The sequence below is a fragment of the Rana temporaria genome, chromosome 12 (assembly GCF_905171775.1).
Source record: "Rana temporaria chromosome 12, aRanTem1.1, whole genome shotgun sequence".
In the NCBI taxonomy this organism is placed as follows: domain Eukaryota; kingdom Metazoa; phylum Chordata; class Amphibia; order Anura; family Ranidae; genus Rana; species Rana temporaria.
In genome coordinates, this window is record NC_053500.1 from 84,292,175 (window position 1) to 84,306,994 (window position 14,820).

At 43.7% G+C, this 14,820-nt stretch overlaps 1 protein-coding gene across 5 annotated transcripts in view; it reads right to left on the minus strand.

Annotated features, from left to right (window-relative positions):
* Positions 1 to 14,820, minus strand: part of CDK12 (cyclin dependent kinase 12) — a 425,890-nt gene that overhangs the window by 140,513 nt on the left and 270,557 nt on the right. For all 5 annotated transcript variants that reach the window (XM_040331634.1, XM_040331633.1, XM_040331632.1 and 2 more), the window contains exon 11: positions 12,272 to 12,403. In XM_040331634.1, the coding sequence (XP_040187568.1) occupies positions 12,272 to 12,403 (132 nt within the window). The remainder of the gene's footprint in view (positions 1 to 12,271; positions 12,404 to 14,820) is intronic.

The window sequence follows — 14,820 nt, forward strand, 5'->3', positions numbered from 1 at the left end:
TTTTGTGGCAGGGGAAAAAAGCTAGGTGTGCTTTTAGTAAAATAATTAAGTGCAGGGTGGCAGGGGGGATAGGCCATGTGCATTTACAGGATTACTACTTTGCTACCGTCCTGGGTCAGCTTAGCCATTGGATTGATCCTGAATCCAAAGTATTGTGGAAAGACTTAGAAAGGGCACAAATCCCAAAAGGAGGCCTCAGGGACTTTTTGATGACAGCTCATCACAACAAGTCTTTGGACAAACGGTATGCGCCATCTATCCTAGCTTCCCTAAGAGCATGGACTCACCTGTGTGCAGCCTATAGCTGGACCGGCCCAACAACTCCGTTCAAGTTACCCATAACTGCGATCCAGAATTTAATCCCCAACCTCAATCCTAATCTTTGGGAGGAGAAGGGTATAGAAAACTTAGAAGACATAATTGTGGACTCCCATATGGAGGAGTTTACTACTCTACAACAGAGATATCACTTACCAACCAGTGAAAGGTATAAATACTTACAGGTTTCCCAGTGGTTCAGGAAAAAACCCCTGGTCCTCACCCATCTCCCGGTAAGGATAGCAAAATTCTTTCAACAACCAACTAGGAGGTCCAAGGGCATATCAGTTTTATACAGAGGGCTCCAGGAAAAGGATGTAATGGTTAAGACTCAAAACATCCTGGCGTGGAAACGGGACTTTGGAGTGAAGTACTCGGTTGGGCAGTGGGAGAGTTCGATTAGAGTTCAGACAGCCTCCACCAGGAGTACTAATCTACTAGAAATGCACCAGAAACTGCTTCTCCGTTGGTATCTCACCCCTCATCGCCTATCTAAGATGTTTCCGAGCGCCTCCTCGGATTGTTGGAGGCTTTGTGGGGAGAGGGGCACACTGGTCCACATACTGTGGGAATGCAGGAAAATCAAACCTTTGTGGTCCCAGGTGGGGAGAATGCTGGTCGAGGTCTCTCCTACCTGCCCTCCACTCTGTCCTGGTCTAGCAATTATGTCTATGGGTATAGATTCGATACCATCCCCACATGCGACGGTGATAACGCATATCCTCATGGCCACACGCCTCGTCATACTAAGACACTGGAAAAACTTTGCCCCTCCCTCACTGGTAGAGGTTATAAACACAGTACAAATACATAATACCTATGAATCCATGCATGCGTCTGCACTGGGGAATTATGGGAAAGCGGTGGATCAATGGGCACCGTGGAGGGAGTGGAGACTTGGGGGGCAAAAAATATATGAACAACAACTTAAAATGGCGAGCAGTCTATTGAGAGAAGGGCACTTGTTATACTGTTATTCTGTTAATGTTTTTGTTTTTGTTCTTTGCTAGTTTTTATTGATTATCCACTTCAATACTCTGTATCTGGTAGAGGTATTCAGTCATCAGTCGGTTAGAGTCCCAGGTGGTGCACGAAATTATGGGAAGGTCTTATGATTTTCTTATGGAACTGGTTGCTGCGACCATATAGAGAGATCGCGGGTGACTAGTTATAGCTCTGGCCTGATAAGGGCACCCACGGATTCCCGACCAAGGTTTCTGTTTGTGATAATGGCTTCTGCACTAACACCACTGGACATGTATTTGTTTGTTTATTTAGTGTATTCCTGCCTGCACTCTATTACGCTACTCTTGTACATGTTTCTTGTCACTGTACAATGTCTATATAATGAAAATCTCAAAAACTATTGTAACAAAAAAACTCACTGATCGGATCAGGAGTCACGGATCGGATTATTAAAAAAAAAAAAAAAAACACAAGACAAAAGTTTTGTCTTTTTACATTTTTATTAATATAGATTTTTTTTTTCTACTAATGGCGGCGATCAGCGATTTTTTTTCGTGACCGCGACATTATGGTGGACACATCGGACAATTTTGGGACCATTACAGTGGGAAAAATGGCAATTACAGTGTTACTGTTTTACTAGTGTGGGGGCAATGTTGGCTATGGCTATTATTAATAGCCATAGCCAACATTGCCCCCACACTAGTAAACAGTAACATTGTAATTGTCATTTTTGCCACTGTAATAATAGTCATAGCCAACATTGCCCCCACACTAGTAAACAGTAACACTGTGTGTATAGCCATTTTTCCCACTGATTACAGTGGGAAAAATGGCTATACACACAGTGTTACTGTTTACTATGGTGGGGGCAATGTTGGCTATGACTATTATTACAGTGGCAAAAATGGTAATTACAGGGTTACGGTTTTACTAGACCGAGCACATCAGTACAGTGAGTTGGCTAATGGCTATTAAGCCATTAGCCAACTCACTATACTGATGTACTCGGTCCGTCTCCAGGTTACATGCAGAGTCAGCGGCGTAGTGCGCTCTTGCAAAATAGAAAAAATCCACGAGCAGAGGGAGGGGTGATGACGTCAGCGCGCACCGCCGCCGAGTGTACCAAGATGGCCGACCGCTCCGGAGCTAGGCCGAAGCCGCGGTCTTTCCTAAGGCCGCGGTGCGTTCCGCGGATCGCATACTGTTCCGACTTGAACAGGTCGACCCGTTCGGATCGCGGATCGAGCACGATCCGTTGCACCCCTAGTACCCAAAGTTTTTCCTTTTTTTTTTTTAAAACACAAAAATAGAGCTTTCCTTTGCTGGCATTTAATTACTACTGTTTTTTTTATTTTTTGCTAAAGAAACAAAGATCGAAAAATTTGAAAAAAATCTAATATAAATGTTCATAGTTTGTTATAAAATTTTGCAAATGGGTAATTTTTCTCCTTCACGGATGTGCACTCATGAGGCGGCACTGATAGGTGACATCGATAGGCAGCAGCGACAGGTGACACTGATGGTCACTGATTGGCAGCACTGATGGACACTAATAGGTGGCACTGATGGGTGGCAATGGTGGGCACCGAGGCAGAACAGAAAGCTAATTATTATCAGCTTTCTGCTTCTCTCCTCATGCTGATCGTGAGGAGAAAAAAAGCCAATAAACGGCTTCTGTTTACTTCCATGATCAGGTCATTGGCTGACCACGTGGTAAAGGGTCCGCTGTCATTGGCCCTTTACCCTGTTCTGGGATTAGCTGAGTCAAAAGGACTCAGTGATTCACATGGCGCACGAGCAGCATGATCACGGGAAGACGCCTATTGACACCCTCCCAGCACTGGAAGCCCACAGTATAGCCATCATTCGGCTATTGCGTGGGCAGAAAGTGGTTAATTCAATACCCCTGATCTAGGATGTCAAATATCGAACCATAAGATTCTATTGGAATTGAACAGATATACAGCCCATGGGCCTATAGAATATGGCCACTTTAATAGGGCAAAAAATTACAAAGTTGCAAAGGTATGAACAAAGGCCCAGGTGGCAGCATTACAGAGCTACAGAGGTCTGGTGCCTGAAACTCCCACTGATTTGACAGAATGGGTGCATAAAAGAACAAGAGGAGATTTGAGCCTGAGATTGCAAGCTCTAGCAAATTAAATTTAATATCCTTTGAGTGATGTACTTGTAAGCAGGTTGTGCCTTGCTCGACAAAACAGAGATAATCGGTCTTACTGATCAAAGTTGGTACTTTAAAGTAGACTCCAATGGCACCAACTACATCAAGGCAATAAGGAAATATTTTCTTTTGATGCTTTGGAGCAGAGCAGGACAATGTTCTCATTAAAGTGGAAGACTAATAACATCTTAGCAATAAAAGGATGGTCTTGGGCACAAGAGTACCTTGTTATTGTGAAGGATGAGGAACGATACTTACAAGAGCTGCCAACTCAAACAAGTCTGACAGACATAATGGCAATTAAAAAGACCACTACAGTATGAAGACAAAGGCATTAAGGGCATGTGAAGTACACTTTGAATAAGAGTTTTTTTTTTTTTTTTTTTAACAAGGGAGTTCAAAGAATGGATAAGGCTGAATGCTCACATTTTTCAACGTGTTTAAAGTGGATGTAAACCCGATAAATGAAATTTGAGCTGGGCACATATATAAGCATTCTCAGACACATCAGATAAAAGCAGCCTGACATTTCTGTCAGCAGAGGTTGCTATAAATAAGATTAGCAGGGACCTGGTCCTGTTACCAAACACCTCCGAGAGTCTCTGCCTATGATGAGAGGGGACGTGTGCCTTTCTTTCAATGAATTTTAGCCATCTTGGCTGTATGCCCAGACATCACACACTGTGTTAAAAAGGAAGAGAAAATCTAACACAATCTGAACTTTCTAAACAGCATATAAATGTGAAGACAGCATGTAAAACCTATGTAGGGAGATTTGGTTCATCCCTGTGTATCATCTGAGGCCGTTAGCTTCACTGGGTGTATGGATGGTTTACATCTACTTTAAGGCCAATCCTTGAATGTTTTAGGGCAAAGTAGGAACAACAGACTCAAGAAATCTCTATCTTTTAAGATCTAGGCTTCAACAGTCCTGCCATTAAAGCCAGAGACTGAGAAGCAGGATGGAATAGAGCAGTGATGGTAAAACTTGGCACCTCAAATGTTTTGGAACTACATTTCCCATGATGCTCATGCACTTTGCAGTGTAATTGAGCATCATATAAAAGGTAGTTCCAAAACATCTGGGGTGCCAAGGTTTGCCATCACTGGAATAGAGGGTCCTGAGACAGATCCAACCTGATGGAAATAGTCCATCGATCATTTGCTAGAAGTTGATGTATGTCTGTATAGCAAGTTCTACTGGGCAATTTTGATGCAACAAGAAGTCACAGTCTTCCTCTCTTGCTCTTTTTTTTTTAATTGATAAGGCTGAATTTATCAGGGCATCCAAAGCAAGTGCTAGAAGATCCTTAGTCTTAGCCACAAACAGGAAGCAGTTTGTTGTTTGAACTGGAGGCCAAGATTTTTAGATCTGGAGTCCCCCATTACGGATACATCAGATAAAGATATCTGGGTACAGGGCCCTCTTCCCCATGTTCTAGGTAGTGATGGGCGAGTGTATGTAATCAGAAATTGCTGACAGTGTGTTTCCATCTATGAGATCATAGGGCTTCCTTCCTTTAAGGCTGCAAGACTCCTTTTGCCCCCTTGATAGTTTATTTATGCCACAGCCATGTGATTGTGCGATTGCAGCCCGATTTGTCCTTACATATGGGAGGTCCTGTACTGGAAGGCCTGGAGCAGTTGAATTGTCTTGTGGGGGCGTGGCTTGGCCATTCATGTGAGCAGATGTGCTTTACAATAGCTCCGACAATCTCCTGAAATTTCTCCTGTTGCAAGACCCAAAAATGTCTTGTGGACATTTGCTGACAGCTGTAAGAGGGATACGTCCTTTAGAAGGAGGTTATCTAAATGACTTGTGACCTGAATGCCCCAAGTCCTGAAAAAGGCAGGAAAAGAAGCCGGGACCTTTGTGAGTACTCTGGGAGCAGAGGACAGGCAGAAGCACAGATCGACACAGATCGACAAATTGAAAATGGCTGTCTGCCACTGCAACGCACAGCAGCTGATAAGGTGGACACATGGAACAAGTAAAAAAGCATACAGATGCCAAGTATTTCTCTGTCTCAGGGAGGCAATAACCGCACTTCTGGATTCCATGTAAAAATCTGCAATTTCAGGTTATTTGTTGAGGATTTTAAAAAGGAATTCCAGCTTGGACCAGTGTTACTAAATCACTAAATTAGATGCTGCTACTCTGAGAACAGGAGGTTGGCTGCTCAGCACAGATTTTATTAGGAAAATGCCTTGCATTTTCTGAATGAATGCAAAGCAATCACCATATGGATGAAGAGGCATTGTGATGTCAGAACGCTTTGCATTCATTCAGAAAGTGCCAAGCATTCTCTGAATGGTATTCGTGCTGAGCAGCCAACCCTGTGTTCACAACGCAACAGGGCAGCCACTCCGCGTGGGACCTGGAAGTGGAGATTACCGGAGTAGCAGTGTGTACAATTTCTAGCTACATGGGGCATTGGCCAGGTATTGATATGCATAGTTACATTGGTCCAAACTGAACCAATGTAACTATGCATAAAATATCCATAACTAAAATCACTTTTTAGGTTGAGAATAGGACAAATAGTATTCTTAAAACCAGAGACAAGAGGTTTAGGGCAAATCTGAAGGTCATTGGGCAGATTTTGGTTGATTTGAGAGAAGAAAGTGGAAGTTTTGACCTCAATTTTGTAACCCCTTCAAAACCACCAATTGAATCCACAGGTCTGGAATGTGTGTGACCAAGGGAGAAGTAAACTTTAGCAGATGTCCCCCCTACGCCTAAGAGTGAGGACCCCCCTTCATTGGGAAGAGGACTTTGAGGAAGACTTTGTGGGCTTTGTGAGGAAAAAGAAAGGGTTGAATTTTGGTTTTGAAGTTGAATCCTGGGCACAGATGTTTAGGTGTTTGATGATTTTGAGGAAGTAGGTGTTTGAGAACTTTCTTTGTGAAAGAAAAGCTTTCCATCCTGTGACATCTTTGAGGAATTGGTCAAGTGCCTCTCCAAAAAAGGTATCTGTCTCAGCATATATGTGAGGTGCTTTTTGCAGGCAACTTCAGCTGTCTTTGAACCACAAGACTCTGCATATCAACAGAGATTAGACTTATTCTGGAAATTTGTCTCATAACATTTTCTAAGGAATCTGCATAAGAGCGGAAACTGGAGCCAGGGCTGGCTTCAGGGCTGAGCCTGTCAGAGTAAAGAGCCTTCAGAAGAATCTCAAATGTTCTATCTGTAGAGTCCTTAAATAGAGGAACGGCTTCAATAGGTACAGTGGGATGTTTGTAACGCACCAAAAAAGAGAGCACCTGTTCCCTTATAGACAATAAAACAGCATAGTGTTTGTGCTGTCTAATCTGCCCCTCTCTAAACTGTAAAAATAAAAACCTGGCTGAACCACAATAAGCATGGCTGCTGAGCAGGGAGAATAAAAACAAAAAACAAAAGATGATTTACACAAATGTAATGATAAATAAAACCGATTTTTTTTTTTAGATTACTGCATACTGCAGAAGGGCGGCCCGGCTGTGCGAACCGACGTACGTGTACGTCGGTCCATGCATGAGATACAGTGGGCGTGCGCCCACGGGTTTGGCAGACTCAATATTCACCGGCCACCTGTGATCGCGGTACAGAGAGTCACAATGAGGATCTGCCTATGTAAACAAGGCGGATCCCCGCTCTGACAGGGGACCCTACTGAGATCTGCCGTTCCTAGTGATTAGGAACAGTGATATCCGTGTTGTCCCAGTAAGTCCATCCCCCACACAGAACATACCCAGGGAGCAGTGTTAACCCCTTGATCGCTCCTAGTGTTAACCCCTACCCTGGGATCACGGATCAAAACCGGAGACCACCTCATCATTGAAGCCGTTTGGTGCAGAACACATTTGACTACCCCTGGACTACACCCCGCCCCCCACACATACACTTGATTGAGGTAGATTGGGGGGTGGGAGAGGAACAGGGACAGGTTATCACATTTGTTATGGTCCTCTTACTTATTTTGCTACCCACTGGATGCTGGGGATCATCCTCAATTTTCTATCACGGGCCACGTGCATGTCAGCCATGCGGGATGATGGTTGATGTCGACTTTGTTTCTCCTTAATCTTTTGCTCTTACTAACTCAGGAACAGTTTTTTTCTAGAATTCGGGTTACTACATATTTTTGTTTAGTGCGGACATGGATGGAAGTCCACGGCTACAGACTTCTTCACATCTCTGGGTTTGTTGGTTGAGGGACTGTGCCATGACCCCCTTGCTTTGCAGTTTTAGTTTTGGAAATAAAGCTCTCATGTGTTTGGGAGCCGGGAGGGTTAGGGTGGTTTTGAATGTTCTGGGACTGTTATTTGTTTTTTTCGTTCTGCTTTTACTCACCAATACATGATTATTTGGTTACTGGCTTGGTTGGCCTTTCTGGCCTGCAAATTATCCCATTAAGAGGCACTATGCTTCCTCCAATGCATATGTTTGATTTATCCATGTTCAGTTTTGGTTTTGGGAACAAAGCTCTCATATGTTTGGGAGCCGAGAAAGTTAGGATGGGTTGGAATGTTGGGAGCCTTTGTTTTTTTTCTTGCCGTTTTTCTTCTGCAATGTTGGTATCTACCATTCTATATACTTCTGTCTAATGTTCTAGCTGACCTATCTGGTATACAACTGTTATCTCTACATGGCATGCTATGGTTTCACATGTTTGATTTGCTCACACTCTTATGCACTTCTCATGTCATGCTGGACTCCATGCTATGGTTCCTTCCAGCAGGCTTTGGGAACTGGGTTTCACTAGTCAGACTTTATCCCTACTCATGTATAGACTACGTTTCCTGGAATGTTCAGGGGCTTAACCCTAAAGTGAAAAGATCCCTTATGTTTGAATATCTGGCGAGACATAATTTGCATGTGATCCTTCTCCAAGAAACCAACCTCCATGGATCTAGGGACATGGCCCTTAAGAGAGCGAAAATTGCATACGCTATTCATTCCACATACTCCACATATGCCAGGGGCACATCCATCCTCTAAATTAGCACCTATCAGTATTAAACATATCAAACTATCATAATGGTTGCTTTGAAATTGTTGTGCTTGAACTCCTGGGTAAGACATGCAGGGTGACTAGTCTATATGCTCCGCCACCCTTCACTAAACTATTCTTTGAACGGGTGATGAGCTCCATATTGGCATCAGCGGTGGGCCCTTTATTGATAGGTTCCGCTGCTCTACACTGCCCCCCACACTCTTGGGTTCTTTTCTGCTGCTCTACACTTCCCCTCCACACTCTTGGGTTCTTTTCTGACTCAAATTTATTTAGTGGAGACCTGGAGATGAAAGCATGTGGATGGGAGAGAGTATTCGTGTCAGTCTAAATCACATAGTACTGTCTCGTATTGATCTCTGTCTAGTTTCGTTGGATTTGCTCACTATGGTTAACTGGGACAAATCTCTTCTATTTATGATAGACCAGGCAACATCGATGGTGCTACCTCCCTCTTGTCCGCTACAAATAGTCAGCTCCTTCCGATATTTGGGGGTTAGGATACAACTAGAGGTCGACCGATATATCGGTCGGCCGATATTTCGTGTTTTTAGAGAAATCGTCATCGGCTGATTATTATGCACAAAAGGGCCGATATTAAGGGATCAGAGGCAGGGGTGTGCTGGCTGGAAATCTTTGCCCAGCGTCTATTCTAAACGGCTGCTACCACAGCCGCTGTCTGACTTTCCAGCTGTTAATCGCCGCGCTGCATTCTGGGGTTTGTAGTTTGGAGGCAGAGGCAAGGCGCGCAGCATGTCAGGGGACAAATGGAGCCGTCTTTGGCCTGGCGAGGGGACGGAACGGAGCTGGGAGCGCTCGCTGGTGGCACTGATGAGGTGGTAGACTGGCAGTGAATGACACCGACGATGGGGGCAATGACGATCTGTGCTGTCTGGGGGCAATGACGATCTGTGCTGTCTGGGGGCAATGACGATCTGTGCTGTCTGGGGGCAATGACGATCTGTGCTGTCTGGGGGCAATGACGATCTGTGCTGTCTGGGGGCAATGACGATCTGTGCTGTCTGGGGGCAATGACGATCTGTGCTGTCTGGGGGCAATGACGATCTGTGCTGTCTGGGGGCAATGACGATCTGTGCTGTCTGGGGGCAATGACGATCTGTGCTGTCTGGGGGCAATGACGATCTGTGCTGTCTGGGGGCAATGACGATCTGTGCTGTCTGGGGGCAATGACGATCTGTGCTGGTGGGCACTGGTTGGCACTGATGGACACTGATAGGCTGCAATAATGAGGTGGCACCGACAGGTGCTGAACTGGTGGGCACTGAGGTGGCACCGATAGGCTCCATTGGTGGGCACTGATGGGCACTAATGGATACTGATGGGTTGTAGTGGTGGACACTGACAGGCTGCACTGATGGACACTGACAGGTACTAATAGGCTGCACCCCACCTCTCCACCCTAAACAATAACGTCCTCCCCACCTCTCCACCCTAGATTTTCTGAGATGAAGGGAAAAAAAATCGGCCTAAAATATCGGCCGCAAAAATCGGCAACATATATCGGTAATCGGCCACCCCGATTTCCAAATATCGGCATCGGCCAGAGAAAAACCCATATCGGTCGACCTCTAGATACAACACCCAATCTCCTTCTATATCAAAATTAACCTAGATCCTCTTATCGGAAGAATGAGAACCATATTAAAGACGTGGACCAATCTCCATCTGACATTACTAGGTATGATAAACATTTTTATATGATCTTTTTACCAAGATTTTTGTATATTCTGAGTAATTCACCAGTATATGTCACCAAGGTCAAATTTAAGGAAATGGATTCAATCCTTACCACTTTTATTTGGCTGGGGGAGCAGTTAGGATTGCTAAAAACACCCTACAGTTGCCAGTAGTGGAGGGCGGGCTGGCTTTACCCTGCCTTTAAACCTATTACATCGCCTCGCAGTTGGCCCATGCCTTGGAGGCAGCTATACTTACCTCCTATGAGTCTCTTCAAAACCTTATTAACTGCATGTCCTTTAGAGGGAGAGGGTAAAACTATCCTAGCGATGACTACAGATTTTTAGGCTCACTAAAATGCTGTCATCGAATGAACGCAATATATACTCACCAAAGACTCCACTATGGGGGAATCCGGATTTACTAGAGATTTTCCCGCAGAACTGATGGGGGATTCTGGTCTAAACGGGGTGGGGGTGAAAACAATCACTCATTTATTTTCGGATAACATGTTCATCCCTTTTGAAGAATTTTGTTGAGAATATAATCTACCCCGTACGGCCTACTTCCTATATTTGTAGATGCACCACACTGCGGCAACGCAGTTTGGCCTTCGTAACATAGTAGTTTAATTTTCTCCGCTAGAACAATTACTGACTGACTCTTCTCACACCAAACTAGTTTCAACATATTATAGGACCCTCTTACATTCTACAATAGATAGAGTGCTGACATCCCTGAATTGACAGAAGACATCTGGCAGGAAGTTCTTCCCCTCCAGGTTCCCTGTGTAATTTCTTCTGTGACAAGGTGATACAGACGAAATTGCTTATACAGATCCTACTTTACACCATGTTTACTGTATAAATTTAATAGATTACCCTGTGCCTTGTGCTCCCGATGCGGCATGGCTGATGGCACATTCTTTCCATCTGATGTGGGAGTGTACTCCAATTAGGAAGTTCTGGTCAGAGGCCACGGTCTTCATAAGCTCCCTAACTTAGATAACCAATATCTGTAATCCTCTACGGTGTTTACTGGCATATATTGATGATGACGGTATATCTAAAAATGTACAAACCTTTATGCTAAGAAATCGATAACCATCCATTGGAAGACTCAATCCTCGCCCACTATAGCCTTTTGGCTCACTACCATTAATCATGCTATACCGTTATACAAGTTGACGTATGAAGCCAGAGGATGCCCCAAAAAAAAAAATCCTAAAAAGATTTGGGGCTCTTGGGTCAGCTCCGAAAGTACTATACCACCTGCTCCTTGAAAAGATTGAATGAAGCCCCTGATCATTGAATGGTTTCAATTAAGCAAAATAGACAATTGACCTTTGGGTTGCTATTTACCCACTAAATGTATACCAGTTGACCATATTTTGTAATGGATTGAGCGATGTTCGCTCTGTATACAGGTTTGTTTTGTTTGGTGTGTACTGAAAATAAATTAAATTTACCTTTAAAAATAAAATAAAAATGAGGACTCGTGGTGGGATAAGGGCCTTGAAAGCTTTTCCAGTGTTCAATCACCTAACTCACAAAGTATGAGCCTATAAACCAGGGTATTTGAATACTTTGCATGTGCCCTGTACTGTATGACCAAGAAGTATTTTTCTAGCTGGTGCCTTCACTTTTTTTCAAAAACCCTTATTAATGTGTAAATGAAAAAATATGTGGCAGCAACCACTAGCGATTCCCTTTCGGCCAATCTTTTTTCCCCGAATAGTAAGGAACTTTTCCGTCTAAAAACCTTTTCCAACTCAGGATGGCTTGAAAAAAAGGCCTTCAAAATCAAAAGGCTGCATGTATGTAGTTGTATAAAACATGAGAAAAGGAGTGGTCCAGGGGTGAGTACTGCTTTCTTACCACCTTTTTGTACAGTTTTAGGAGTAAATCAGTGTAGAGTGCATTGGGAAATGTATGCCTACTTCCAACCATGTAAATAGACAAGAAACAGTTATTTTCAATGAAGCTGCCAAAATAACTACTTCCTACTATACTTCCCTTTTAAGAGCAATCCAGAATATATTTTTATTCATATTAACAAAAACCTGTCTCTTTATATACCTATATTTGTACTGGACTAGACTTACTCTGGAGGAGGCATCTTGCTCACATCTATATCCTTCAGGAAGTCACTCAGAAGAGCCAGTTCTGCAGTGCAACGCTTGTTGGGATCCAGGGTTAGCATGTGGTCTAGGAGATCCAAAGCAGGAGTTGGAATGCTGAAAATAAAAGGCAAACACAAGAGTGCAAGTCAAATACATCTCACTAATACATATTCCAAGGTCCTGTGTTAACAGGCTTTGGGCTTGTGCTATTGGCATCAGTTTGAGATATTCATGTGATCATTTAGAATTCATTGAATCTCTTCCTGGAGTTGCTTTAAATTCTTATGGACTTGTTCTGCATTGCAAAGTTTGCCTGACATGAATAAAAGCCCATCGACACAAACCTTAATATCGTTACACTGTACGACCCTAAAACGCACAGTGTATTTGTATTTATATTTTCATCAATGTCATTTTTATTTTATGCTTTAACTGCCTCTCAGAAAAAAAATTCAACAACTAGCTTTGTAAAAGGAAAATACCACAGACAAATGCCCTACTGTGCACAAAAGAGGTTTGCAAGATCGAAATTGTTGGACCAAAGCTATTATGCCTAACCAAAAGTGTTACAGGAGGACAATGAACAAAAGCACTGAGGAGCTAAAACGCAGCCATAAAAAAAAAGGATGGCTGTTACTCTTGTAAAGTTACACAAGGCGGAAGCAGTAATCAATCATGCATGATCTCACAGTACTCAAATCCTATGTTAATTATGCTAAATCATTTCTCCCTGTTTAGCTTACCCCATAGGAAGCCATCAATTCCATTAGTTTAACAATCAACTGCTACTTTTAGCAAAAAATTGCAAATGAGTTTAGTACAAACAATGCTACTAAAAAACTTTGGTTCAGATAAAGCCTACTGATGTCTGAAAGATAAAAGTGGACCTAAATTAACCACTTTTGGACCGCCCACCGCACATATACCGTGGCAGGGCAGCCCGGCTGCGCGAAACGACTTACTTGTACATCTTTTCGTGCATGAGATACTGTGGGCACGTGCCCACTGCACGTCAGGGTAGTGTGTGCGCACGGGTTCTGGCAGACTCGTCCGCCAGCCACCCGCGATCGTGCTACAGAGAGGCAGAACAGGGATTTGCCTGTGTAAACAATGCGGATCCAAGTTCTGACGGGGACAAGATGGAGATCTGCTGTTCCTTGTGATCAGCAACAGTGATCTTTATGTTTGTTCCAGTAAGCCCATCCCCCACACAGTTGGAACACACCCAGGGAAAACGGTTAACCCTTTGATTGGCCCCTATTGTTAACCTCTTGCATTTTTTTTACGGCACTGATCACAGGATTGGTGTCACTGGTCCCCAAAAAGAGTCACTTAGGGTCATTGCCCGTCGCAATTTCGCAGTCCCGCAAAAAAAAAAAAAAAAATCACAAATCACCGCCATTACTAGTAAAAACAATAAAAATGAAAAGTCCCTTAATCTATCCCCCAATTTGTAGACACTATAAATTTTGCGCAAAAACCAATCAATATTCGCTTATTGCGATATTTTTTTACCAAAAATATGTAGAAGAATACATATATGCCTAAACTGATAAATAAATGCTTTTTTTTTTTTTTTTTACTTTTTTGGGCTATGTATTATAGCAGAAAGTAAAAAATACCACCAAAAGAAAGCTATATTTGTGGGGAAAAATCAAACAAATTTCTTTGGGTACAACGTCGCACAATTGACAGTTAAAGCGACGCAGTGTCGTATCACAAAATATGGGATAAATCCTTCCAGGGTTGAAAAAACTTGGCATTTTGCCTTGATTTTCTCCTGAAAAGAGTATTCTTTAAGCGGCTTGGGTTTCGTTGTAGTATATCTGTAGTGTGAGATCACCATTGTTGCCTGCGACTGCTAGTGACTTGGAGATGTCAATGCTGTGCTGCCAACTGCTCCCCTTGCTGAAGCCGCACTTGAGGATTTGCAGTTCAAGCATCTCCCTTGCTTCTGTTTAATTCAGTGTTTGACAATCCCCGGGCACCAGGTCGCAATTGCGACAAGAAATAGCGACCTGGCACCTGGGGTGGCACAGCTGGGGTATTCTGCGTCTCCATGCGCCCCCACCTTCCCCGCCGTGCGATCGCGTTGCGCCAGTCGGTAATTGAGGCCGCAGCTTTGCGGGCAGTGGCGGCTGGTGACATTTTAGAATGGGGGGGCGCAAGATCCCGCCCCTCCACATTTGGTCCCTCCCACTTCTCATAAGCCACACCCCCTATAGAATACACTCACTCCGTCCCCTGTATTCCACTTGCTTCCCCTCATAGTGTCAGGAGTATACAGCTCAGCATCACAGCACAGGGTATATAGCCCCAGCATCACAAATCATGGTATATAGCGCAGCCTTACAGATCGCGCAAACAAAAAAATTACACTGTTAGTTATGAAGGACTCTAAATGGGCATGAGATTATGAGAGACTGCAGACATACTGCACAAGATGACCAGAGACTGCGGACATACTGCACAAGATGACCAGAGACTGCGCACATACTGCACAAGATGACCAGAGACTGCGCACATACTGC